This window comes from Electrophorus electricus, chromosome 8 (assembly GCF_041902795.1).
Source record: "Electrophorus electricus isolate QZ-2024a chromosome 8, ASM4190279v1, whole genome shotgun sequence".
Lineage (NCBI taxonomy): Eukaryota > Metazoa > Chordata > Actinopteri > Gymnotiformes > Gymnotidae > Electrophorus > Electrophorus electricus.
Window position 1 is genome coordinate 21121525 of NC_137504.1, and position 26477 is coordinate 21148001.

Here is a 26477-nt window from a genome sequence, read left to right on the forward strand (position 1 = left end):
TACGTTATCCCTGCGACAGCACCGTTTCAAAATACAACACAAGTGGAGGACATATGGAATCTGGTAAACGTGTTCAGTACATATTCCGTAGTTCTATACATTCTAGGAATTTTTGGAATGATGCAGACTGGTACAAAACTGACCAATGCTTTAAAAATAAGAACTTTTTTAAATTGTATTTCACAGATTGTGATAAGAACATGAGCTATACAACAAATCTTTATTTTTCTTGATAAATATTTTGTTCATAAAATAAAATTTACAAATAGAACACCACATTACAACTTATTCAAAATTGATTTTCACAATTATATCTCTTGAATATATGCATTGTGAAAAAAACAAAACAAAGTAAAGGAACATCTTGAAATATATCCCTTAAAATATCAAAGGAGATGTAGTGGAGATGGTTTCCAGTCTCAAGTTCCTGGAAATCCACATTACGGAAGAATTCACCTGGACCACAGACACTGTTGCTCCGGTCAAAAATCCCAACAGCCGATCTGTTTTAGCGAGCACTCAGGAACTTGTGATGGGGCTTGTTTTTTTTGGGGGGGGGGCAATCTCGCTTAATGTTCTTTCATGATTATGTCATGCCCGTGGCAAAGTTTTGTGAACTTAAAATGCATGCGAGTCTTGGTGATCCTGTGTCATTAATCCACGTTATGCGCTTTAGAATGTCCCCTGAGGGCGTGTGTAAAAAGAAGGTGAGAGGTATAGCCATCCATTGTAATTAGAATATCCTAATACGAAAGTTATATAATTTATATATTCGTGATACTAGGTAAATATCACATTCATGAAACAAAATTGTGTAATTTCATCCCCGTTTCAATGTTGTCATCACAGCCCTTCTTAATACGGACTGCATAAAGTTTTCAACGACTAAGAAAGCTAAAAAGACTAAACTTATTGGATTCATTTGTAATGATCTCTATGTAACGCCCTCTGTTGTATTTTATATTTGCTCTGATGTATGAATGTGTATCTCAAATAAAATAAATAAATTTTATTGTTGTCCTCGTGGTATAGTCGTGGTATTTCCGGGTTAAAACGCAAACTTGCAAGGAATTAAAACTGCAAATAAAAGTTAAGAAGAAAAAAACAGCTTTTAAAATCTTTATTTGCCTCGGGTAATGCGTCGATATGTATTTCTTTCAGCTTGGCTCTGCAATTTTCAGAAAGTTAACTGAACAGAAGGTACACGGACCCGTCTGCTTGTAGTACATGTATAGCTGTATGGTTTTATTCTCAAGGGTTGGCTTTCTCGAATATTGTGAAAGCATAAAATGTCACGCTTATAAAATCAGATCTTTTAGATTCAAATCGCACCTAACAATGAAACTTTACTTTCTGATGTACTGTGGTATCTTTATAACTGTAGAATAACTGGTAGCTTGTAGGCTACGAAATGTTTGCAAATGCAAAATAAAAGCCTACACTTAAAGTAATCCGTTAAGATCAAATCACTAGCTGCCATAAACGTCTCGGTCCAGATATGTGATTTTTGTATTATAGTTAATGAGTATCTGGCGATTTGGAAGATGAAATCTAGGTGCAGGTTAAAACAAAGGGAAATTTCAACCTGTCCTTGCGGTAAAATGAGCGGAGAATGAGGGTAGGATCCACGAGAATAATCACATGACAGTGGCCGGGAGTGAGGAAGTGACTTGCCTTTAGTAAACACTTCAAATATGCTGAGTGTCCCTAACTTTACTGAATTTACCAAACGCTTTAGCGATTACTCTGCGTAATACCCGCGAATAGTGTTGATGCCAAGGTAACACAACCCGTTTCAGAAACTCTTGTCACCTGATGATCTGAGTCAGCTGCGATTTTTTGGTTTGTTATGTTTCCCAGCCATTCATTTCACACTGCACAACGTTAGATTAGTTTTTCATGCCCTTCGGTCACGAGTTTTAGGCGGGAGGAGAAAAATAATTGATATCCGAGTCAGGTGAAACTGTGTGTGTCTGCTTGCTGTCGACTGATCGCATATGTCTCGAACAACGATGTCGTTTGAAGAAGCCAGGGCGAGACTAGAGTCCGCTGGGCAGACCCATGTTCTGCGATTTTGGTCTGAGCTGTCTGCGGAGGAGAGGGAGGCGTTTATGGGCGAGCTGTCCCAGCTGGACGCCGATGAGCTGAGCCTGCACTGCCGGACTGCTTCCGAGGCTGCGAGGGCGAGTGGAGGCGAGCGGCCGGTTGCACGTATGGAGCCAGTCCCACCGGAATTCATCGGAAGTGTGCGTAAAAGTGGTCAGCAGACACTGAAAGAATGGGAGGATGAGGGTAGGTGTTTGTTCTAAATTTGGCACTTATTTGCTCGTTATGGAGGAAAACGGAGGATGGAGCTCAGAACTAAAAGCTTACGCGAAAAACTTTAAAATGTTTTGCAGGTTTTTTGCAGATAGCACAAAACAAAGTGGCTGTCCTGTTATTGGCTGGAGGTCAAGGAACTCGACTTGGAGTGCCGTATCCCAAAGGAATGTATAACGTTGGATTACCAACTGGCAAAACCTTGTATCAGATTCAGGCAGAGCGGATCAGGAAAGTGCAAGAGCTAGCAAGTGTGAAATATGACTTAAAGTGCACGGTTCCCTGGTGAGTGTCATCTACCAGTATTTGCTACTTTAATCCAAACACTACAATTGTTTAACTCCTCTTGTCTCACAATTCTGGGGTGGTCATAGACCCAAAGATTTTGGTAATATAGGACAAACCTTGGTGGTGTCTTTTCATGCAGGTATATAATGACCAGTGAGTTCACCCTGGAGCCCACAGAGACGTTCTTTAAAGAGAGCAACTACTTTGGCCTGGACCCATCTGACGTGGTCATGTTTGAACAGCGGATGATCCCAGCTGTAGACTTTAATGGGAAGATTATGTTGGAGAAGAAGAACAAGCTAGCTATGGCTCCAGGTTTGAGGCTTTTCTGTTCATGGACTACATGAAACCAGTGTGGCAAAATGACCAAGGACATGAGGTAATCCACTGATTTTATGTCTCAGTAGTACCTTTGAACTCGTCTGGACTCATGCACCATTTTGTGTGTGTGTGTGTGTGTGTGTGTGTGCGTGCTTCCTGGCTTTGCCAGATGGCAATGGAGGCCTCTATCGTGCCCTTGTAGATAACAAGATCTTGGAAGACATGGAGAGGAGAGGAGTGCAATATCTTCATGTGTACTGTGTGGACAACATCCTGGTTAAAATGGCTGATCCTGTCTTCATTGGTTTCTGTGTGAAGAATGGAGCAGACTGTGGTGCTAAGGTACAGACAAATACTTTGTAATGCAAGGGCAACCTGGATTGAATAGGTTTGAACTTTTTGCCTTCATCCTCTCCCCCTATTAGTGTTTTAAAGTGTTTGTGTGCTTGCATATATAATTATAATTTTTCATTTGTTCTTAAAATAGACTGCCTGAATGACTGACTTTGCTTTGTCTCTCTCGGTGAGGTGGTAGAGAAGGCATATCCTACTGAGCCTGTCGGAGTAGTGTGCCGTGTAGAAGGGGTGTACCAGGTGGTGGAGTACAGCGAACTGAAGCCAGAGCTGACAGAGCAGCGCCACCCTGGAGGAGAGCTTGTGTACAGTGCTGGAAACATTTGCAATCACTTCTTCACCAGAGACTTCCTACGTGATGTTGCTCAGTGAGTGACATAATACTCACCCTGCTTGATCTACAATACCACATCTATCATCAGATAAAGATTCAGTTTGCCAGGGATCATTGGCAGTCAAACTGAAACTCTATCCACCTGTCTCTTTAGCTTTGCTTTCAAACACTTTTATTATAGACAATTTCACTACACTACGAAATTCAATCGCAATTGTTATCCAACTGTTTCTTCTTCTGATTGATTTTTGGCCAGATTTTTGACTATTCAACTATGTGGGAATTACTTAAGCTGTGCAATCACTCTGCACGTTTCTAGTTTAGTATATAAAAGTTTAAGTAGTTTTGAAAGTTTTGACTCACTTTTGCCACATTCATGCCAATTGTTACCTTCTCTATTCTGGATCTTGTTTTCCTAATCCTTCAGACAGTTTGAGGGAAAACTAAAGCAGCATGTGGCCATTAAGAAGGTACCATTTGTGGATGAAGAAGGCAACCTTGTGAAACCTACTAAACCAAACGGAATCAAAATGGAGAAATTTGTCTTTGATGTCTTTCAGTTTGCAAAGTGAGTCTTGAAGCCATCATCCACATTATTATTTTAAAAAATCTGTTTAAAAATAATTCTTGATGTGATTTATAAGTGTTCTGTTCTTACAGGAAATTTGTTGCTTTTGAGGTTGTGAGAGAAGACGAGTTCTCTCCCCTGAAGAACGCGGATGGAGCACCTGTGGACACGCCCACCACTGTGAAACGCTCTCTGTTAGCTCAGCACTACCGCTGGGCAGTGCAAGCCGGAGCCCGCTTCCTGGATGAGGACGAGAATCCCATTGAGCCAAAACACAGGTGCCGAAGGACAAGAATTTCCTTTTTCTCCCTTTTTGCCATATATCCCACACCCTGAGGATCTTGGCATTAGTGAATCTGAATCTGCTTATTTCAGAAGAGCACAAATGCCTTAATTCACCAGTATAGGATTGAGACATCTAAGGACTGGCAGGCAGTGTTTTAGATGAAAGTTAGTGGACAGCGAAGAACATGAATAACATGTGTTGTGTAGTGTATCCTTCTACCAAACGATTATCAAACTTTGAGTTATGATTGAGTTCTTATGCAGTATTGATCAGAATGTAAAAATGAGTTATTAAATTAAGTTTAAAAAAGAAAAAGAAGTGATCTTCTGGATATATGACAGTACCCTGACACACATTGTAGATTACACCACAGCTTGGCTCCATTCTTTTTCAGTTCAGTCTTTTTAAGAAATTTGTCTTTATGCAGACCCCTCCAGTAATCTCTTAGAATTTTTTGAAGTTGAATAGACCCAAATGTGTTGTGAGCAGTGGCTGTTTCTGGAGGAACACATAATCAATTCCCTGGTTCAGTCTGTTTGAAGAGAACTGTCAGCAGCAGAGAGTTTGCGATTACTGACTGGGGTTGCATTTATTGTCCAATCTGCAGGGCAGTGCAGGATGGCGAACTGCCAGTCCTCTGTGAAATCTCTCCACTTGTGTCCTACTCTGGAGAGGTAAGAGATCTATACGCATCTGGTTTATATTATTTTAAGTGGGTCTAAGATGTAAGAGAGCTTCTGCTCATGTAATGTCAGATATGCCTATGAAGGAATATGTGCTGAATAACGTGTACCATAGGGAATACACAGTAGTCTTTTGGAATTATAGTTTTTGTGAGATTTATATGGGCTCTCAATCTTCTTAAAAATCCTATTTTTAATGTGCTTACAAATCAGAATCAGGCAAAATGAATATTAATAAGTGTCTCATAGTTCTGTTGCTGTGGTGTGAAATGATTGAAGTTGCTCTTTACAATTTAATGTGTTCAGTATTTATTTCACTGTTTAATGGTATTTATCAGTTTATTTTAAGGTATGTTTTTTCTCTTGAGATGATGGTTCAATATACTGTAGACAAAACAGGCCGAGCTGAAATCACGTTATGAATGCACTGGATAAAGGAAAGAATCGAGCAAATAATGTCTGATCGTCGGCACACAAAAAGAGCACAAAACAGATGTGACTCCATCTGTCTTTTTTTTCTCTCGTTTTTACAGGGTTTGGAGGTCTTAAAACAGAAGTTGTTGAAATCCCCCTTTCTTCTGAATGAGAAAAATGTCATCAGTCTTGTTCAAAACTCATAATTAAATTCCTAGTATCGACTTTTAATATTTTGGGGGATAAGGGAACTAAAAGCGATAAAACATTTTGCCTGAATTAACATTGTATTATTGATATAGTTCATGCTTTTGAAGGTTGGGCAATCATGAAGTGACAGCTTAATGCTGATACATATCGGTGAAAGAAGACATTTTTAAAACGAAGGAATCCTGTGACATGAATAAATTATGCACATCACTTTGATCTAAAGTGTTTAATGATTGATTTTGTATTATCTCTAATATAATATTTTATTATTTCTAAATGCATTTTGCACATCTTTTAAAAGCATCGCCTACGTCCAAAATAACGTATCCTGCTGGCACTGTAGCGCGATTATTAACCGGAAGGTCACGTGGCATATTTTGGCCAATAGAAATCCTAGATTTTGACAGCTGAACAGAGGAGGAAAATGACATCAACAAACCCAACAGCGTTTAATACAAAGCTCACAGACAACATATAGACTAATGCATTTTCATCGTATTATATTCATGTATTAAGGTATTGGGGGTTTTGTTTCGAAAAGCTCATAAGGGTGGATATACGACGTTTTGCTAAAAGCAAATATACAGCCCAATGTTTTGAAGGCTGGAATGTCTTAGCTAGCTGCTAACGTTGACCAGTTAACGCGAACAACATCGATGGTTATAAATTACATCGTTTCATAGTTAGTTGTACTACACGTACGGCCTCTAGTCGGTGATATGTATTTTCCCGGTTACCATGCAGGTTAGTCGCATAAGTTACGAAATAAATTACATTAGGTGTGTGAACCCGTATCCTTAGCTAAGTATGCTAGGATGTTCAAAAATGTGTTCGGTTCAGGATTCCTCGTAAGAACCGCTCATGTTATCCTGACATGGGTTATAACGTTGATTCTGTTCCTGCACGACACCGGTAAGTATTTCTTTGCATCTGGCTAACTCAGACATTATGCGAAGACAAGCACCTGTATATTGATTGTTGTCTCTAACAGGCACGAATTCTATAGTTGGCACTAAACTGTGGATCAGGTGTGTCGCAGCACTGAGTCGAAGTTTTGAAAATGCATCTCGTTAGCTAGTAAAATAAAATGAAATGGAGACACTGTCACAAAATAATTATGCGAGACGAGAGTTGCTTCTTTGTGTAAATACTGTTTTTTTTTTTTTATTGCTCATGTCATTTTCGTTAAAGGAAATACAGTAATTTGTTAAATAGACGTTTAGTCTTTTCAACGCAGATCTCCGAAAGCAGGAGGAAACGGGAGAGCTATTAGTTCCCGTCGTGTTCGTTCTGTTGGTGCTGGTGTCCGTGCTGCTGTACTTCGCAGTCTCGCTTATGGACCCGGGGTTTGTCCTGTCCGACGACTGTGACCTCCAGGTGAGTCACTAATAGGTCACCGAACACTGAAACCTCTACTACAGTACAGTCTTTTCTTTCCGCGGACGCTAAACGTCACCTGTGCGCATTACAGCTGATTCTTGGCATCAGTGAGGAGCAGCAGGACATGATTCCTCAGACCAAGTCGCTACGACAGCGTCGCTGCGGACACTGCTTGTTGCAGGTGTGTTCACCAGTTATATATTACTACGTATGTGTGTATGTATGTATTGTCTATTCACAAGTGACGATGTTTCTGTTCCAGCAACCTATGAGATCCAAACACTGCCAGACCTGTCAGCATTGTGTGCGTCGCTACGACCACCACTGCCCCTGGATCGAGAACTGTGTTGGGGAGAGGAACCACCGCTGGTTTGTGCTGTACTTGGCTGTTCAGCTCATAGTCTTGCTGTGGGGACTACACATGGCCTGGTGAGTTTTATGGAACTGACCCTCATCTACTAACTAAGGGTAGCAAGTCCGCACTCTAAGTGATAGTCATTTATGATGTTTACAATGGAGTAAAAATACACACACACACACACACACACACACACACAATAAGTTCTCATTGGCCAGCACATCTTTTAGTTTTGATGAGTAGGACAGATGGCTTTCATTCCTTCTGTACACTGTGCCAGACTTAAATACTTCAAGTATTTAGCTTAGGCATTTTTTACTTCTAGGTATCAGCATTGATCCCTGTGTCAACAGTATTCATGTTCAATGGTATCTTGAACTCTAATCTGCTGTACTGGGTAGGATATATTCTATGAGTAAATGACAAAGCACTTTTGTAAGTCACTCTGGATAAGAGCATCTGCTAAATGTCATAAATGTAAATGCAAGTAAGGGCTAAGTTTGATGTTTTGTGAGTAAAACATTAATATATATTAGATTCCTAGATCGAATTGGTCAGGTCTGTTAGCTAGCTAGATAGGTTATGGTTTTTATTTTGTTTGTTGTAATGTCATATTCGCATCCACTGTATGTTAATCATTTAACTTAACAATAATACTACTGCAAAGATCCACGCAAATGCCTGTGCGTTGCGTTGCAGAGAAGGGAGTCGTGGGTAAATGTAGCACACAGAGGCTCAGACGCCCTGAGATGCACACCTCCAAAATCTCAACTACGTGTTCTGTGGATCTGCAGAGGTGCATCATGTAAATGCTGATGGGCTGTCCAGTAATGTTGGACGCTGGTCTTGTGACCTAAACATTACTCGGCTCAAACTAGCGTGAAAACAAAATGGAAGTTTGAGAATCGACAGTCAGAAGAGGTACGGGGTTAAAAAAGTTTATATGATCTGTGCAAAAAGTATTATAAGAATATTGAAATCAGCATTAATTGTTGGAGAGAGAGAAAACAAACCTTGGGCAAAGGAAAGCAATGTGAAACAAATTTGCATGTCTGAAAAAGAAATGAGACCAAGAGTGGAGACCCCCAGAAAGTTCCAGCATGTTGCATTATGTTGACTTGGCTGTGTGGATTTTTTACAGGGAATCCTCAATTAAAATGTCATTTGAAAAAAAAATCTATTCATTTTCTCGAGTATTCTCTTTTGATTTATTATGTTCAGGGATACTACTGAGCATGAGACTTTCTCTGTTGCTTGTTTTATATGTTTACATTGCAATGAAGTTTGTTGGCTGATATGATCGTATGACGCCCACATTTGTTTTCAGAGATGCAGATGCAGATCTTTGCAGAAGTATTAACCAGCCTTAAGACACATCACATGTGCAACTCAAGCCTCCTAGCTAACTTTCCAAGCTTACTCCAGGCATCCCCTCTTATGTGACAAGTTTTCACATCCCACCACCTCGTCTTCTGCCAGCTTCTCCTGGATTCCTCTCTCACCTCATAAGCTCAAAGCAGAAGCAGTCCTAAACTCCAGCCCATGTTCTGATTCCCCCCCCCCTTTCTACACTAATTGGAGCTTTTCCTCAAACTATATTTGATTGTATCTGATGAATTGGACTGCATATGTATATTGACTGCGTATTACCTAGCATCATTATTTTTTTGCTCACACATTTTACCTACACTATTATGCAATAGTAGCCGATGCCCAATCTGCATATATTATTTTATTTTAACCACATTTGAACCGCTTCATGTCCAGGTCGGGCTTCAGTCACGCGGCTACGTGGCAGCTGTGGCTGAAAGCCAACGGCGTGCTGCTGGCAACTGCAGTGGTGGCAGCGGTCCTCTCCCTGACGGTGCTGCTTCTCCTGGGCTCACACCTGTACCTGGTGTCCCTGAACACCACCACCTGGGAGTTCATGTCCCGACACCGCATCTCCTACCTCAAGCACTGCGGCGCGGACGAGAACCCCTTCGACCGCGGGACCTTACGCAACCTCTGGGGCTTTTTCTGCATGTGGGAAACAGTGGTGTGGGAGCATGTCTACTTCAGACAAGGCAGCGAGCCCACTTAAAGGAGAAACCCTCATCCAATATTACACATTTAATGGTAAGACATCAACGTAAATGAAAATGCTACATTTCAGGTGGAATTGCATCTTAAATACAACTACATTCCTTTTATTATTCAGTTCTTAAATGCATGGACAGTGTTGTTTAATTATGTATGATCAACTTTAGCCAGTGTGGCTGACCAAGAGGTTTGAAGTTTTTTGTTTTTTTGTATTGTGTTCTGTGAATAGATGTGTGAAATACTTTCATATCATATTGCAGTGCTTATTTTGCACACTTTACAATATACTATTTTAAAGAAAAAGTTTTAAATTATTAATGTTTATGAACAACAATTCAGGATCATTACTGAGAATACCAGTTGAACAATTTGTCATTAATCTGACACAAATATTTTTCATCACCAAAGTCTAGACATGGACAAAGTTTTTATAGGGTGATTAAACACTTGTCCATTTTTATAGATAACATTGTATCAAGGTGTCAGAAACTACATAAACAAGTCCATCTATGATTACTATTATTATGATGTAGTTTGAGGCAAGTGTCATGATTTTGGCATGTAGTTTGCACAATACTCATAAGCTACCCTCATCTACTTTAGCCTTCTGGCTCCTGTGTAGAATCGTAGCCAAATTTGGACACAGAACATTTCTTGACTGATTGCTTACAAGGGCAAAACTGTAAATTGCATTTTTGTTGCTAAACTATTTCATAAATACGTCTCAAAAGGTACTTGTTTGAAATAGAAGGCAGACATGAAGAAGCACCAATCACTTTAAAATTGGAGAAAAATGACAGGGTTCACAGAAACTAGTAAATTATTGACATATAAAATAATGTCTTTTTACAGCATTAGAATACCTCTCAACCTTTTGGACTCAATTTCTCTAATTTAGGCAGGAAAATAGAATGTATTTTAATTGTTTTTTAGAGTACTTTTTATCTGCGGTTGACTTCCATTTATTAAGTAATTTTACAATATAAAAGGTCATTTTTAATTAGAGTATTTAATGATGCCATATACTGCAGGTAGTCACATGGTTCAAGCATTAATGAGCATTAGGGAAAATTTTAAACCTGAACCCAAGCATCTATTATTTTTGTAGAAACTTGACCAGCCTTTTTCATACTACATACCAGTAAGCAATTTGAAAGAAATAATTCTGTGTGCGCGCATGTATGATTGACTGTTTTCTCATTCGTACAGTAAGAAACTTGAATATTTATTTGTTAAATGAGTGCAATGCAGTCTGTACTGTGTGATACCTTCTAGTTAAAATTATTCTGACGTCTTCTGTGCAACATTAATAAATTTAAAAATCTCAGAGCGTAAGCAATAATTGTTTAATTCTACTTTTCAGAATCACTTCCACTGAATTTGCACTTCAGCTTTTTTTTTTAATTTTATTGTGTCAGTATTGTGCTGAATTCCAATAGACTTATGCCGCTTGGATCAAAGTTGTTTATGCAATGTTTTTGTGATAAGCAATGATGTACTGATTTTCTGAAAGAATTGCAATGTCAGTATTCAATAAACCGAACAAAAATGATCATATTGTATTTTATTTGTGAAAATACATTCATCCCCTTCTGGTACATTTAAGATTCTTTTCCTTCATTTGGCATATATAAAGGGCTAGTGTCATTTAAATATTTAGTTTTGCTCACAGTATAACTCAGCAGTAAACCATCGCTTAGGAACTCGGCACTGTAGCGGTCAGAAAATAATGATCCAAACATGATGCAAATAGAGACAAGAATGTGATAGAATCTCGACAGGTTGGAGTACAGCATGTTACAGTGCTCATTTCACTTAGTCATCTGTCCAGCTTTGAGGCCACAAACACTTCAGCTGCTTTAGTGTGTAGCTACATTTTAAATGCGCTATACATACCATGCGGAGACACTAGACAGGACATAAGCAAAATTGGCTTAAAAAGGTACATTTACGAACTTTATAACAAATATAACAGTAGTGTGTATGGAGTGCTGTTTAGGGACAAAATATAAAAGTAGTCTGTCAATGGCACATAACTAAAATGACAAATGGAATATAAACATTACTTACTGTACCTTTAACTTGGTGATCAATCAGAATGAGCAGGTGTACACAGTAAGGATTTTAACAGACAGACAATACACAGACACGTAGGATGGGTAATTCAAACCAATGCTGGTTAAGTGAGTTGCTGGTTTGAGACCAATTTTAAAGCAAACCTCTTGGTGGAAAATAATGCAGATTAAATGTGGTCATCCAACATTTCTGCCATGTCACATGTTTTCACTTAAACACAAATGGAACTGTGACAAACAGACCACTTAAGATTTTCTATGATCTAAATCCCACCCCCACTCTATCCACCATATAACAAGAGTTTGGTCAATATTTTTGGCATATTATTTCAAGGTGCAGAGCTGCATTCAGTTTTTAAATCCTCAAGAACACCATGTCCATCACAACCCTGATCCATTCAGGCCCAGGGGAAGAACACCTCACAGATCACTGGAAGACCACCGAATACATCGTCAAGTGCAGTTTATACCGTCCCAGACAACAAGCAAAAAAACCCCAAAAAAACAAACAAAAAAAAACAAACAACTCATTCAGTATGGTTATTTTGCTACAGCACCACAGACAAAAAACACACACACTCACTCAGACACTTACAAACAGCCAATCAGGCGCATGTCAGGGCAGGTAAAAGCACAGCCTACTCACAGTGATGACAGGTCTGCTCTTCTCTTCACGCAGAGCTGCAGTGCTGTGGTAACGGGGCGCGGCGAGGCGTGGCGTGGGGGGGGGGGGGGGGGGGTAAAGAGTCAGAGCAGCACCGCTCAAATTTATTCCCCTGCTGGGAGCAGGCTGGGACTGGTGTTGGAAGAACTCACTGGTAGCTCCAAGCACACCTCCGCAGCCAGTCGCATGAAAGCACGCAGCGGATTTAAAGGGTTACAGTGAGCCAGCTTCACTTGGCTCCACTGCATAGGTAGATAAAACGGAGGTAGAGACACTGAGAAAGAAAAAAAAATTTAAAAAAAAGAGAAAGAGAGCGCGAGCAGGCAGCATGGGGACAAAGCCTCGCTCTGTCACAAGGCCCTCCCTTTCGAGTCTCGGGAAGCTCAACTTAGCGAGGAGAAGTCAAAGTCAGCGAAGATCTCCTGCTGCGCCGCGGTGAGGAAGAAGGGCGTGTGCGGCGGGGTGAGCACGGGTCTGAGGCGCGTGAACTCCTCGTCGAAGTTGCTGACGTCCGCCGGGGCCTTGATGCTGGGCAGGAACGGAGGCCTGAGGCGCTTGGCCAACAGCGCCTCCCAGTCCAGCCCCTGTGCGGTCACACAAGTCATTATTAAAGGAAGCCAGACTTCTCTAGGGAGAGTCCATGACAGCAGGGATGGATGAAGAAAGGTGAGGCAGAGGGGCAGTCACCTGGAAGAACCTGTGCGTCTTCACTTCGTTGGCGTCCTGCTCTCCCGCGCCCAGCCTTTTCTCTGGGTTTTTCTGCAACAGCTGGGTGAAAGGGGGAGCGAATGTCATTACAGGCCAGCTGCCAGACAACCTGGCGACGCAGAGACCGAAAGCAGTAGCCTACTGTGCCTGCAGTGGCACAGACAGAGATACCCGCATGGGCTTTGCCAACGCACCTGCAATATTGAACACGGCCTGCAGATCCGCGTGCTTTAAAGCTCTAGCGGGTGGATGTTCTAACAGAATACTCTGGCTACACAACAAAAACATGCCTGCTTCTGACCTGCAGGCGCGGTGTTATATACTCCATAATGCACTAGCAGACCCACGAGACACCTCATGTCCTCCAGCACGCAGGCCTGCAAGACTGACTTTAGGCTGGGCAAGGGGGTGAGGTAGGTGCTGCTGTACCTTCTGCATTATAGAGGCCGACTCTGGAGAGAGAAACCTAGGGTAGCGCACTTCATCATTGACTATGCTGTCAAAGACCTCCTCTTCGTCATCGCCTGGGAACGGAGACTGGCGGGGAAAAGAGATGTTTGCAGGAAAAATGGAGTCATTATCATTCCATCACTTATCCATGGAAGTTTTTTTCTAAAGTCCTACATTTCCCCTCAAATACATTTTCCATTAGCAGGCTAATGCAACCAAAAGGAAACATGGCTAATCGTTAACCGATCTTAGTTCATCTTTACTCATTTACAGCTTTGATGTAGTAAAGATTAGGGCTGGACATGGACCAAATATTATATTGCGTTTATATTTCTGTCTTCAAAGTGGTGTGTTAAAAACACTCCAGTGAACACTTGCCACGACACACCTCCATTACTGTGACTAGAAACATGCATTTTGTTGGATCATGCCTGCAGTTATTCACACTCAGATGTCGGAGAGGGATGAAGATGCCCACAGCTTCTTGTGAAAGAGCGTGTGAGAAGGGGCCTGGTTTGACACACCTCTCCCACCAGCATCTCGTAGATGAGCACGCCGAGGCCCCACCAGTCCACGGCGCGGGTGTAGGTGCTGTCCGTCAGAACCTCAGGGGCCAGGAACTCTGGGGTTCCACAGAACGTGGATGTGCGGTCTCCGTGCCCCATACCTAAACCCATCATTGGGGGGGGGGGTCATTAGATCCCAGTATTACAGCTTCATCTCCTTTAAATACCAGCGGGGTCATTGAGAGCATATAAAAGTTTAAAAATTCTATTCAAAAGAAGTCTAGGAGGATAACAGCATCAATGTTACTTTACCCTCTTTGCAAAGTCCAAAATCTGCTATCCTCACAAAACCATCAGCATCCATCAATAGATTGTCCAGTTTCAGGTCCCTGTTTAAGAATGGAGTACATTCTTTAAAGTGACCGGGCGCTGTAATTTTAACAGAGGACATAAAGAGAATACTTACCGGTAAACAATTTTGTTCTGATGCAGAAACTCAAGTCCCAGAAGTACACAGGCAGCATAAAACCTGGCCAGTGCAAATAGGAAGTGTTAAGTGGCCTTAGTTATTCCACTGCAGGTGTAACTAGGTTATTTTTAAACCAGGACTTATGATCCAGAAGCTGGAGACGATGCTTCCAAAATTAGATTCTTTCCATTATTAGTGAGTTCTTAAGCCTTATAGAAAGAAACTGTGCCTGTACTTATGAATGTACATGCATGCAAGTACATGTGTGTACGAGTGCGCGTCTTGTACCGGGTCTGTCGCTCAGTAAAGATACTGGTGTGTATGTGGGTCATCAGGTCTCCCCCGGGCGAGTACTCCATAACAAAGCACACATGGTCGCACGTCTGGAAACAGCCGTGCAGGTTCACCAGGAACGGATGACTAGAAGCGTTGATGGTTTCAAAGATCCTCTTCTCACATATCAGGCTGGTGAAACGATACGACATAAAAACACAACGTGCAAGGGGATAAAACTGGTCCACCAGGTCTAAAATGACAGTGGCAGATTGTGTGATTAATCTATTCATTAACTAAAAGAGCTGACATCTCATTTTAAGCACTTGTACGTTATGATATTATTCATAATCTAGTATACAAGTTGGAATGTGAGGCTTTTAATTACTGAACATGAGCAACGTTTCTTCTGGACTCTACTTGGAATTTTAGCGTAAACCGCAAAGCCATGATGGACTCATAAGGCCGGCGGCCACCAATGGTGCGTCCATGGCAGCCATCGGCCCTCGTTCACCATGACTACGGGCATCAGCGTTCATTTGTTTAGCCCAGCTAAACTGCACAGTGGCCGCTGGGCCAAGTCACCTGTCTACTTCATCGCGCGTCACCACGTCGCCTTTCTTCAGGGCTTTGATGGCGTACAGCTTCCCCGTGTGCTTGTACTCAGCCAGCAGCACCTGCAGCAGGATGGAGACGGAGAGCGTGAGGAGGCACTAGAGTGGTGAGCCTGAGGGTGGAGGGGATTAGGGTGGGGAGCACACCTTTCCAAAGTGACCTCGGCCAAGGACAGAGATGCAGCGAAAATCATCCATCTGCAAGTCCTCTTTCCTCCTAAAAAGGAAGCAGGAGACAGGAGGTGAGTCCACGCCGAGGACGACTCTGGGGGAAGGACGACAGGAAAGAGTGAATACTTGGGGAGAGGAGAGGAAAAGATGTGTGGATGGGTGGATACGTGAGCGCGTGGGACGCTGACAGAGCAGCTACACAGTCTGTCAGTGGCTACGCCTCACCAAACCTCCCATTCACTTTCTAAGGGAGCATCAATACATCGCAGCAGAAAGTTGATCCCGGCCAAACTTTATATATAAAATTTTCATATATATTTTCATGTGAAAAGGTACTCAACTGTAATAGGGAGGTTGCCAGTTCAAGCCCCACCACTGCCAAGTTGCCACTGTCGGGCCCCTGAGCAAGACCCTTAACCCTCAGTTGCTCAACTTGTGTTCAAACATAACTGTATGTCGCTTTGGATAAAAGCGTCAGCTAAATGCCGTAAATGTAAAATGTAAAGAAAAGTAAATGTTGGGTTTGTCCATTTTCTCCCTGACTCACCGTGCCTGATTTACAGACGTATAGACAGTAAACAGAGATGCACTGCATGCAGGAACGTTTTGGAAATTGTTGGTCTGTCTGGTGGGTTTGAAGATCAGGTGTATGTCATTTTATTAATAAAGCAGGTAAAGGCCTACCAGTTAAAATCGTTACATCCTCTACTAGGTTATCCATTATGCTATAAGGAAGACGATCCAACATTCCTGTACATATACACAATTTGAAAAATATTCTGAAATATTCAGAAACTTGTTTGGGTTCCAACATGTGGATAACTACACAACTAACTAATTTCTGACGTCCATTCCCCTTAGCTGCAAACCCCACGAGGGGGAGGGGGAGCGCTAACAGGCGTAGCATAAACGCTCCGTGAGATCCTCGCGGCTCAGGATTTCAACGGTTGCACAGATTTCTGACCGTTGACTTACTTCCGAGTGGGCCGCAGATCCTGGTCTCTGGGTGCTTCAGAAGAGTTTCCTTTGGAGTGCTACAAGACAGCCGGGAACAAAAAAAACAAAAAAAAAATACAAGAGGAAGTTCATCCGGAAGTGAAGCAGGGCGGAGGACGGAAGCGGGTGGTCTCGGAGGCCGCGGAGCGGAGCTTACCTTGTGGCCTGGGCTCTCTGCCGACGGGCTCAGGTAGAGGCGCGGGGGCTTGGGAGGTCGCTCCTCGCTGAAGTTCAGCTTGACCACCGCGGTGTCTCTGCAGGCAGCCAGCACAGAAGCCCATCACGCAAACGGACCAGGACGGCCAGCGTCCGTAACATTGGTGAGACGTTTAGCGTTGGTGAGAGAATGTTTTCTTTTCTCAGATAAGGACGCCAAGTTTTTTTTTTTGCCCCCCTAAAGAACCCGGTGACGCCTGGGGCGTCTGCTCTGACCTGGGGGGAGGGATCGGGGAGGTGGGGGTCTTCTCCGCAGACGGCGGGGGGGTAAGGTCCGGCCTGGGGGCGGGCATGTCGGGGGCGGCCAGCGGTGGGCTCATGGCCGTTAGGGTGCTGCTGCACGGCGGCAACACACTCATCATCAGGCGCCCCCATGTGGCGAAGTTCATGTTCATCTGCGCCGCCCGCAGGAAGTTTTTACCTTGAAGGGTTGGTAGTGCAGGTACAAAGACACAGACGCATAAGTGGGTGCTGGGTTTGCTACTCTCAGCACCGAGAGATCTCTAGAAGCTCAGCGTCTGTTGAGCTGAGGTGGTTTACATGCAGCACACGCGTACACGTTCTCTCAAGTTTTAGTAACTCCGCAGTAATTTGTCACTCCTTTCATGATGGAACTGGGTCCAATAATGGTTTCTTCGATAATGATATATAGACTTGAATTGGCAATATGGAAGAAGAGAGAGAGAGAGAGAGAGACCCTTAGATAACCAATAGTACCTTTCTCTTTGGGAAATATACGCTTCTGCCGCTGTAGTTTTGGATGCCGCTCAATAACAGGATTGATGAACCTGACCTGCAGTCAAATTATTATACAAAAAACACCACCTGCACATTTTAACTCATTTGTCAACATCACAACATATGGCTAAGGCAAACAAACGGCATACTCCGCAGACGGATTTATAAGTAAATAATACTGACTGATAAAGCCGGCTCTTCCAACATTTAACCGACATGGAACGCTGTTGTGAGGGTGAGGCGAGGGCGGGGCCTACAGAGTGCTGCGGCGTGCGGAGGCGAGGGCGGGGCCTACAGAGTGCTGCGGCGTGCGGAGGCGAGGGCGGGGCCTACAGAGTGCTGCGGCATGCAGAGGCGAGGGCGGGGCCTACAGAGTGCTGCGGCGTGCGGAGGCGAGGGCGGGGCCTACAGAGTGCTGCGGCGTGCAGAGGCGAGGGCAGGGCCTACAGAGTGCTGCGGCGTGCGGAGGCGAGGGCGGGGCCTACAGAGTGCTGCGGCGTGCGGAGGCGAGGGCGGGGCCTACAGAGTGCTGCGGCGTGCGGAGGCGAGGGCGGGGCCTACAGAGTGCTGCGGCGTGCAGAGGCGAGGGCGGGGCCTACAGAGTGCTGCGGCGTGCAGAGGCGAGGGCGGGGCCTAGCGAGGGCGGGGCCTACCTCAGTGAAGAGCGTGCCTTGCGGCTCCAGGTAGAGGCACATGCCGTGCCGCTGGTTATCCAGGAAGTCCTCCAGGCGCAGGAACTTGACGGCGCACAGGGCCCTCCAGTCCCGCCAGTACACGCCGATCTCCAGCTCGCGAGACTGCAAGATAAAAATAAATATCGGCATTGGCCACTGAGAAACATATCAGTCGACCACTACTGTGTGTATACGTGTGTGTGTGTGTGTGTAATAACTCTGATAAAACAGATGCACTGGACATGTATCAAGTGAAGGACTCGTTTTTGTAGAACATCAGACAAAACCACGTTGTCATATAGAGCAGCTGCAGCAGGTCCAGGGCTCAGAGGGGCTGGGACGCCGGGCGCTGTGCTCGGTGCCAGCGGCGAGCAGAAGATTAGAGTCGAGCAGGGGATTACTTATGGATTGCAGCAGAAAGCCGCAGGTTTTGGAGGGGCTGACTGCGCTGTGCTAGCAGGGCTATGGTAAAAGGCAGCGAGGGCACAACCCTCCATACAGTCAGCCTGATCACTTAATAGACTCGTCAGCCCATCGTCTGTTGGGGGCATTCTGAGCAGGACAGGTAAGGCTGAGCTTCGAGAGTACTGATCTTTGGAAAGGACTGAGCAATGTGTGTGGGACTGACCCGCTCCAGCTCGATGGTGAAGCTCTGATCCCAGGCCTCCTTGCCCACGGTCCGCCAGTGTGTGCGGCCCACCATGCGGTTATCCACCTTCAGCACTGCGCTGATCTCCGCTGCGGTGAAGGAGCACGCACGTGCACACACACACACGCACGCACACACACTTTGTAGAGAAACCTATGCTGTCTAACTGAAACAAATGATCCCCGTACATGTGGGCAAAGACTAAAAGGCGCCGACTTCCTGGACTCACCGGAGAGCTCGTCGCCCTTGGCTGTCTTGCCGTTGGCGCTGCGTGTGGACAGGCCGGTCCTCATCCTCAGGGACTTGGCCTCGGAGGGGCTGCCGGGTGTGGAGGAGGGGCAGGACACGCGGCAGCGGCCCGGCACCGCCTCCAGCAGATCCTGGCAGCCCATGAGCCTGACCTCCAGGTGACCTGCGCAGGCAGGAGCAGTCAATGGCAGAGAAGCGAATTTTCTTTGATATTACAATACTCTAACATGTGAGAAAGGCTGAACCCAAGTCCTGGCACATGCACAGACACACAAGTTTGCTTTCACGGGCGAAAAGGCACTGCGAGTACCCGTGAGACTGGCTGGTTTGAAGAGCGAGCATGTGGAAGCTGAGGGTGAGGAAGGGCGGCGCTCCCTCTGTAGGCCCTGGGCACTGGGCGAGGCGCCCACCGTCAGCTCCTCCTTGATGGCGGCGCGTTTGGGGTGGTCCTGGGGGAGTTCTGCGAGCCGTCGCTCCAGGGACAGACGCAGGAGATCCAACTTCTGAGAGGACTCCTGCAAACGGGCTTGGGCCTGGACACGGATACACACGGACACGCTGCAGGGGAGGGGGTGGGGTGCTTGACATCTTTACGCGAGTCTGCCACAAGCTGAAGGGTGGGGGCCCTCACCTCTGCCAGCGCCCGGCGGTCCTGCACCCTGCGCCCTCCGAGCTGCTTCACCACGTTCTTCGCCCCTTCTGCCACGGCGGCCTCGATCCGCAGGTGGTGCCGCAACTCCTCCAGCCTGAGCTCCAGGGGACTGATGGTCTCGGAGGGTCGGCCTGCGGGCGGTAGCACCCCCCACCTCTGCCGTTAACCCGTGCCCGCGCAGGGCGGATGCGCACATGCTACACGGTTCAGCTTGGCGTGTCAAAGCCCCCCTGCCCCCAAGGTGTTGCGCCGTTTTCAGAAGAGGAAAAACAAACCTAACATAACTGACGAACAAGTAATTGGTTTCACCTCATGGCACTTTGCTTGCACAGCACAATTTCTTACTACGTTTATGCATTTCCTATTTAAAATCAGAGGACGACGTGTGAGGGACAGCACAGACTGTGTCTGTCTTGACTTTGAGAATAACACGCAGCTAAGCACTTTTTTTTTTTTTTTAGCAGTTAAGTACACAGAATGTGTTTGAATTCATCCAAGAGGCAAGGTCACCCCACGAGACATATCTTTATTAATAACCATCTTGAGAATGACTCAACCTCTTCCTGTCCTACGGTCACTGGCTATAGCTAGGCTTTCGGTCAAGGCGTCCTGTGAGAGTGCGCTTGCCGAGGGCGTGCCACGAGGGTGCGTTTTCTGAACGTGCACTGCGGGAGTGCGCGCGGCTGGGGCGTGCGTACCGTCCGGGGCCGTGGCCTCCCGCTCGCCCTCCCTGGCCTGGGTCACTTTCACGATCTGCATGCGCAGCAGCTCAATCTTGGTCCGGCTGTCCTGAAGCATCTGCTGGGCTGTGGACAGCATCTTCCTGTCCTGGGGACAAGGATGGCCCCGGTAAGCGAATGAAAGACACGGGCAGGATGGGAAAGGGAGCGAGCGGGAGGGAGCTTGGAAGGAAGGAAGAAAGAGAGAGAGAGAGAGAGAGAGAGAGAGAGAGAGGGGGGGGGGGGTGAGAAAGCAGAGGCTGACCTTCCTCCAGTAATATGAGCGGCAGATTGGCTAGGCTGCGCCTTTTTATAGCCCCTCGTCTCCTCCTCTGATCATATTCATTACTGCAGCCAGCCGGGTGTGCGGAGAACCCAGACACAAGCGCCACCATCACGACTGGTCATTCTCACTACAAAGCTTCATGGGCTGCCATGCAAAACAGGACCCCACGGCAACGCAGACGCAAACGCTGGTGTTAACTGGGTACGGCAAATGAATGACTCCTAGTAAGATCCGGTCGCGGTTTCGTGGCAGGACGGGATGAATGAGACAAAAGGCTTCACTCATGATCTGGTGCGCAACTAGTAAAAAGCTTTCAAAGCCTTGCTACCGTCTAGTCTGACTGCACAGGTCGAGTCATCATAGCCCAGTGCACGTGCCTTTACTTTCCACCGTCTTCTGTATAGCGGGCAGCATCAAGTATCTCACAGAATGCCGCTATGACCGCAGTGGCGATATAAACAAGGCGCACGCAAGTCTCCTTGTTAGAAAGGTTGCAGGCTCTATGTAGCACTTCTACTTTCTAAAACCGCCCCCACCCACACCCCCAAACCCCCCGCCTGCAAGCAGAGACAAAAGACACAGGAGAGAGCACACTACCGTCCACAGCGCTCTCCCACGCTCTAGGCAGCTCAGCAGCTCATCCGTCATCTTTCGTGGACTGTCAGACTGCTGTATGACATCCCCTTCATCCTCCTCTCTCCCCATCAGACGCTCCCTCTCCTCCGGTGGCGCCGCCGCCGACGGTCTCCTTCTCCCGAGCCCTAGCCGGACCGGGTCATGGTGCGGGACCGTGTGTGCCTGGACCCTAGGAGCCGAGATCTCGGTCTGTCCTGCAACACATCCGGCCGCGGCACCTGGGAAGCCATTGCCAGCCTCCTCCTTATTGTTTTAGTGCCCTTTGCATCTTACTCGATCCCTCCCTCCCCACTGCCTCTCCCTCTCTCTCCCTCCCTCCCTCGTTCAGCTGTTTTATGTTCCCCTTTCTCACACACTCGTTCTCCTCTGACTCTCTCGCCCCCCCCGCCCCCGAGTTAGCTTGCTCAGTGCCAGCTGCTTTTCTTCTCAGCCTGGCTGGCCCAAACCAGAACAACGCAGCATTGGCCGACGCAGAGTCACGTGGCCCAGTGCTGTCGCCGGGACCAGGACAGGAGAAACCGAATCTGAACCTGCCAGACCACCGCCCACCCCAGCACACATGGAGATTCGCTTGAAAGACTGTGTCAGTGTGTTTGTGTGTGCGCGTGCGTGGCTCAGGATGGCAGCTGCAGCATAAATCACAGCCTGCCAGGACACTGTGTACTAAGGCAGCGGCAGCAGAGGGAAAACAGGAATGCCTAGGACCAAGAACAATAAATGACCAAACACAATACCACACCACTGCTCCATGAGTTTTAAGGAGTGGGAGTAGAGTGCCTTTGGGGAACGGGGGGGGGGGGGGTTGGGGGTCGTCAATTATGATAATGACACAACGAATGCATCACCGACCGAAAATGTCCAGCTGCTGTCGAAATGCTAGCTGATGTCCAAGGGCAGACCTGCAAGTTGCATTTCCAACACTGAGGTGCTGAGCAGATTACCGTGGGAGCGATACACAAGGGAGCCCCTCACCTTCACCGAGCGGCTGGCGTAGGTCTGGATGATGTTCTCGGCCCCCTGCTTCACTTTGAGCTCCATGGTGAGCTGTTTCCTCAGGGTGCGGATACGGCTGGACAGCGGGGATGTGGTGTCCTCCCAGTGGAAAGGGTCCGGAGACGAGGCAGCGGCTGAAAGCAGGAGAGGCGGGGGCGGGGGGGTTTAGCACCTCATGAAAACAACCCTCTGGTGCCTGTCAAGCAGATCACTGGACTCACAACCCATGTGGGTACATTGCCTGATATTTCAGTTGCCCACAGAGCCCTAAGCCTCTGCCAACTGGATCACATAAATATTCCTTTAAATCCCTCTTGTTGCTGAGTAGTGATGGTAACAGATGGCAGATTCCCCTTCAGTCATGGACCTCACGAACATGTGATAGACAGTGAGTAAGCAGTGAACCATGTTTGATTCTTAGAGGTATATAGCTTAAAAATGGAAGAGTGACTATGAGGTTATAATTTCGTAAGTGACTGGCTATAATCTACCGCACACGGAGGAACGGGTAAAACATTTACAACATTTTCTCAAAAACGGTAGATTGTCTGAAAGGCTGTTGTAAGGAACGATCCTTGAAGAATAAATACAGTAGGGAAAAAGAGCAACTGAAAGATTCAAAATCACAGAATGGAGGATTTAACGGCTGCGATCTGTAGAACTGTCAACTTCGGACGCAGACAGCGGAAGCGAAGTCCCAGCGGAGTCTCACCCGGTCCGCTCTCCCTCTCTGTGGCCATGGCGCGTGCGTTCAGCTCCTGCAGCTCCCAGTGGAGCTGCTCCAGCTTGCGGCTGGAGGCGCGCAACTGACCCTCCACGTCGGCGGCGCTCTTCCGGTTGGTGACGGCGCGCCGCAGGCGCTCCGCCGCCTCCTTGATCTTCAGCTCGCGCTGGATCTCCTGGCGGAGTACGGCGCGCGCGTCCTCAAGCCGCTGCTGGAACTCGGGGTCCAGGAGGTCACCCTCGGCCAAGCCCCGCAGGCCACCGCTCTGTGGGTGACACAGAGAGAAAGAGAGAGAGAGATTGATTCAGTATAGTTTGTTTGAACATGTTCCCAATGAGGAGCGTGCACCTAATGCTGAGGGAAACAAGACGTGCCCTTAGACACTAGTAACAGTGATGTGAATAGTGATGTGAATAACGGCTCTTCGAAGTGAACCGGTTCCCATATTGCCATGCCAAATGTCAGTGATGTGCAAAGCTGTGCAGAGGTGTCGTTCATTAGCTTTACAACGTAATCGCCAAGAAACACTCGGGAAATAAAGCGCGATTTCCCTTGTGCTCTGCTCCGCTCTCATCACTCACACTAGCTCGCTCGACTGCCGCTTCGCCCTCATTCACTGAGCCAACTTTGAATGGCGTGTTTAAAGCAACCGACAAATCCTACCCTTTCTCCCTAACGAGCCATTACCCATCTCCTGCGACTGCCTGGGTCTCACTGTTCGCATAGGGACTGGAAGGGGATTTGGGTAATGAAATTGGAGTACAACGATTAAAAAAAAAAATAAAAGTACGATTAATCCTTTCGTTCGTACCAGAGATCCGTCGAAAAGTACCGGATCGTTTACGACAGCAGGAACCCACAGTAGTGTTTGTTCTTCTAGCGAAATCGATCAGTTGGGACAAACGATGAAACGCTGAGCTTTTACAAAATGAGAGGAGCTGCCTAGGATCTAAAGGAAACAACGACATCTGCTGGGACAGCTTTCCAAAATCACTCGCAAACAAATTCTCAGCATGGACATTACTTTGCTTTGAAAAGTGCAGGGGTCGAGATTGCGGACCGTGATGATGCGTTCAGTTCAGCTGCCTTTCACATTCCCCCTTTTTTCAGCCAACTGCTGGTGGCCAGCAAGTTGGGCCCATGCGTTTGCGTAGTGGTAAAAGTCACCACTGTACATACAAGAAAGGATGTTCACGAAAAGGTTAACATGTGATGTGAAGTATTTGCTGGGGACGTGTCCCAATCATGCCCATCGTAAATTACGCCTACGTTTGTCAGATCAAAATACAAGTCACAGAAAACGACTGCAAGGATGGTCTTCAATTAAACCTACAGGTCAGGTGCACTAGCAATCAACTTTCCACCGGACCTGGGGCAACGTTTAGGTGCAAACGGATAATGTTCATAAGGCAGTCCCACCCTGCATAGCATGAGTGCGGGATATCGCTACCAAATAGGGAACAGGATTTGCACAAGGCTTAGCAATTCCCACGAGGATCCCAGGAGGACAAAGCTTTATAAATGTAGGCTAAAAGCGAGGGCCTGGTGTGGAGTTCCACCCAGTTGTGGAAGTGTGAACAGATCTGCTGGAGTCTTGGCGGCGTTTCAAACCAAGCTGATAACACAAACAGTTCTATCCACTGCGTTACCGCCTTTGCACAGAACACCACCACACTCAACAGTAAAAGAATTACAGAACACCACCAACACTTTAGATGTGTAAAATTACGTCATGGTATAATGTAATATCGGGCTTTTGGTTAAGCATATGGTCTCCAGCCAGAGCTTAAAAGCATAAGAAGATCGCTATAACCCCTTATCATGGTACTGCATGACTATAGGGATAATGAACATGCACGATACTGCAACGGGACGAATAACTCCTTACTAAACTAGCACCGATAAACTGTGCCTCGGTGTCCTTGTGAAGAGCGTTGTGCAGAGCTCAGGTGAGGAAATTTCTGGATATCCATTTTGGATGCAGGATATGCCATCCTTCTGACTTAGCCAAAAGTCTCTGAAAATTTAGCTGAAGAGAAATCTGAGCTCTAAAAAAAGAAAGCAAGAGAAACCCAAGGCCTGTCAAACCTGCCAAACCTGAAAATCTGATTCCTTCCTTTGCTAGTCATCTTATCGATTGCTAGATCTTGACAAATATATTGCTTACTCTATAGTTAGCACCTCTAATAGATCAGATATACAGGGTTTGTCTAAACACTCCCGAACATGCAACTCTCCCTAGAGACTGTTTTTGTTGGCTTCTTATCAAGGAATTTAAGGAATTACTTACAAGTTAAAGAACTACTCTGGTATTTTTCTAAAATAAATACTGCCAACTTATTTTCACAATTCAGTGAACAAATACATAAACTTATAAAGAGCGACTGCAAGCTATCTACATTAGTTAACTAACTAACTTGCATGTGATTTTAAAGCTTTAGGTTGGTTAGTTAGCGTTAGGAAGGTAGTTAACTGTACTTGTGTAAAGTTCAGGTTAGTTGTACACAATATCAGCAAAGTCTCGTCCACATCAGCATATTCCAGAGCTGTGGAAGTTAGCTAGCCAGCTAACCTGTAGCCATCAATAATTATACCCACAAACTTATTTCAAACTCCAGCCAATGTTTAACGCATTAAGAGAAATCTTCAGCCGATCTTACCTGAAGGGTCACACTCGCCATCACATATGTGGTGAGGTTTGTTTGTTGAACGTGTAGCTAAAGCCACCTGACTGTTACGGAAAATCTGAACCGAGGAGAACTGCTAACTGAATTGGTTTAAATATTGTAGCTACAAGAAACCATGTCGATGCTTCAAATTAAATTCCGAGCACACGGTTAAAAAATCATACACTCATGACAATTTATGATATATTTACAGTTGTTTCAAAAGGATGGAGGCTACAAGAAGCAACAGCTAGAAATGAGGTTATTAACTGCCACCGGTACTTTTGGGAAGTTTTTTCCATTTCCCTTTTCCTGATGTTTGAAAAATCCATTGACGCCTTCGTGGCGAACGATTGGCTACCGACCCTGTCACTCAAAGCCACCTCACGGTGTCTTATATTTATTTATTTATCTATCTGGGGGGAACTTGGGGCTGGGGGGGCTTGACTTGAAACTATGTGGCTTATACACCTCGCCTTTATTCTGAACACGTATTTTAAATTCCTTCAGTATTCAACTGTTTAACAAATGTTTGTGCAAAACGTGAATTGTCTTGTCTGTTACTCGTCCATGAATATCACTGTAGAATTTTGTCACCGGCCTACTAATTTCGTGTGCTTTGCAAATGTATTGCTTTATTTTTGTTTTGTTTTCTGCTGACGAAGGGCAAAATTTGTTTGTTTGCAAGGCAAAACATTATAGTAACAATGGAATTAAATATTATTGTTGTTGTTACACATATCACTACCACT

General features: G+C 45.7%; 3 protein-coding genes across 11 annotated transcripts; 2 read left to right on the plus strand and 1 right to left on the minus strand.

The window, feature by feature from the left end:
- The first annotated feature begins 1653 nt into the window (after nucleotides 1-1653).
- On the plus strand, nucleotides 1654-5993 carry uap1l1 (UDP-N-acetylglucosamine pyrophosphorylase 1 like 1). The gene is made up of 9 exons (XM_027010272.3): nucleotides 1654-2292; nucleotides 2400-2604; nucleotides 2747-2922; nucleotides 3098-3270; nucleotides 3457-3650; nucleotides 4044-4184; nucleotides 4277-4462; nucleotides 5078-5144; nucleotides 5687-5993. The coding sequence occupies exons 1-9, from the start codon at nucleotides 1998-2000 to the stop codon at nucleotides 5771-5773; spliced, it is 1524 nt and encodes a 507-aa protein (XP_026866073.2). The 5' UTR covers nucleotides 1654-1997; the 3' UTR covers nucleotides 5774-5993.
- A 177-nt stretch (nucleotides 5994-6170) lies between these two features.
- Nucleotides 6171-11144, plus strand: zdhhc12b (zDHHC palmitoyltransferase 12b). The gene is made up of 5 exons (XM_027010269.3): nucleotides 6171-6689; nucleotides 7015-7154; nucleotides 7249-7338; nucleotides 7420-7586; nucleotides 9283-11144. Exons 1-5 carry the CDS (start codon nucleotides 6593-6595, stop codon nucleotides 9596-9598), a joined length of 810 nt encoding a protein of 269 aa, XP_026866070.2. The 5' UTR covers nucleotides 6171-6592; the 3' UTR covers nucleotides 9599-11144.
- A 2-nt stretch (nucleotides 11145-11146) lies between these two features.
- Nucleotides 11147-26016, minus strand: pkn3 (protein kinase N3). Of its 9 annotated transcripts, none has more exons than XM_027010267.3 (22): nucleotides 25720-26015; nucleotides 23048-23324; nucleotides 22315-22469; nucleotides 20400-20529; nucleotides 19681-19832; nucleotides 19360-19582; nucleotides 19030-19212; nucleotides 18780-18889; nucleotides 18131-18274; nucleotides 17457-17532; nucleotides 16956-17160; nucleotides 16681-16777; nucleotides 16503-16561; nucleotides 15504-15573; nucleotides 15328-15419; nucleotides 14758-14934; nucleotides 14467-14529; nucleotides 14313-14389; nucleotides 14019-14161; nucleotides 13474-13581; nucleotides 13024-13104; nucleotides 11147-12920 (listed from the first exon to the last, which is right to left on the minus strand). In XM_027010267.3, the coding sequence occupies exons 1-22, from the start codon at nucleotides 25738-25740 to the stop codon at nucleotides 12720-12722; spliced, it is 2844 nt and encodes a 947-aa protein (XP_026866068.2). In that variant the 5' UTR covers nucleotides 25741-26015; the 3' UTR covers nucleotides 11147-12719. The 9 variants fall into 9 exon arrangements, 7 of the variants coding, with proteins under 7 accessions (XP_026866068.2, XP_081574764.1, XP_081574769.1 ...); XM_081718638.1 differs by having other exon boundaries at nucleotides 15504-15621; XR_014124757.1 differs by lacking the exon at nucleotides 11147-12920 and having other exon boundaries at nucleotides 13940-14161; nucleotides 15504-15621; nucleotides 25720-26016.
- Nucleotides 26017-26477: the final 461 nt, after the last annotated feature.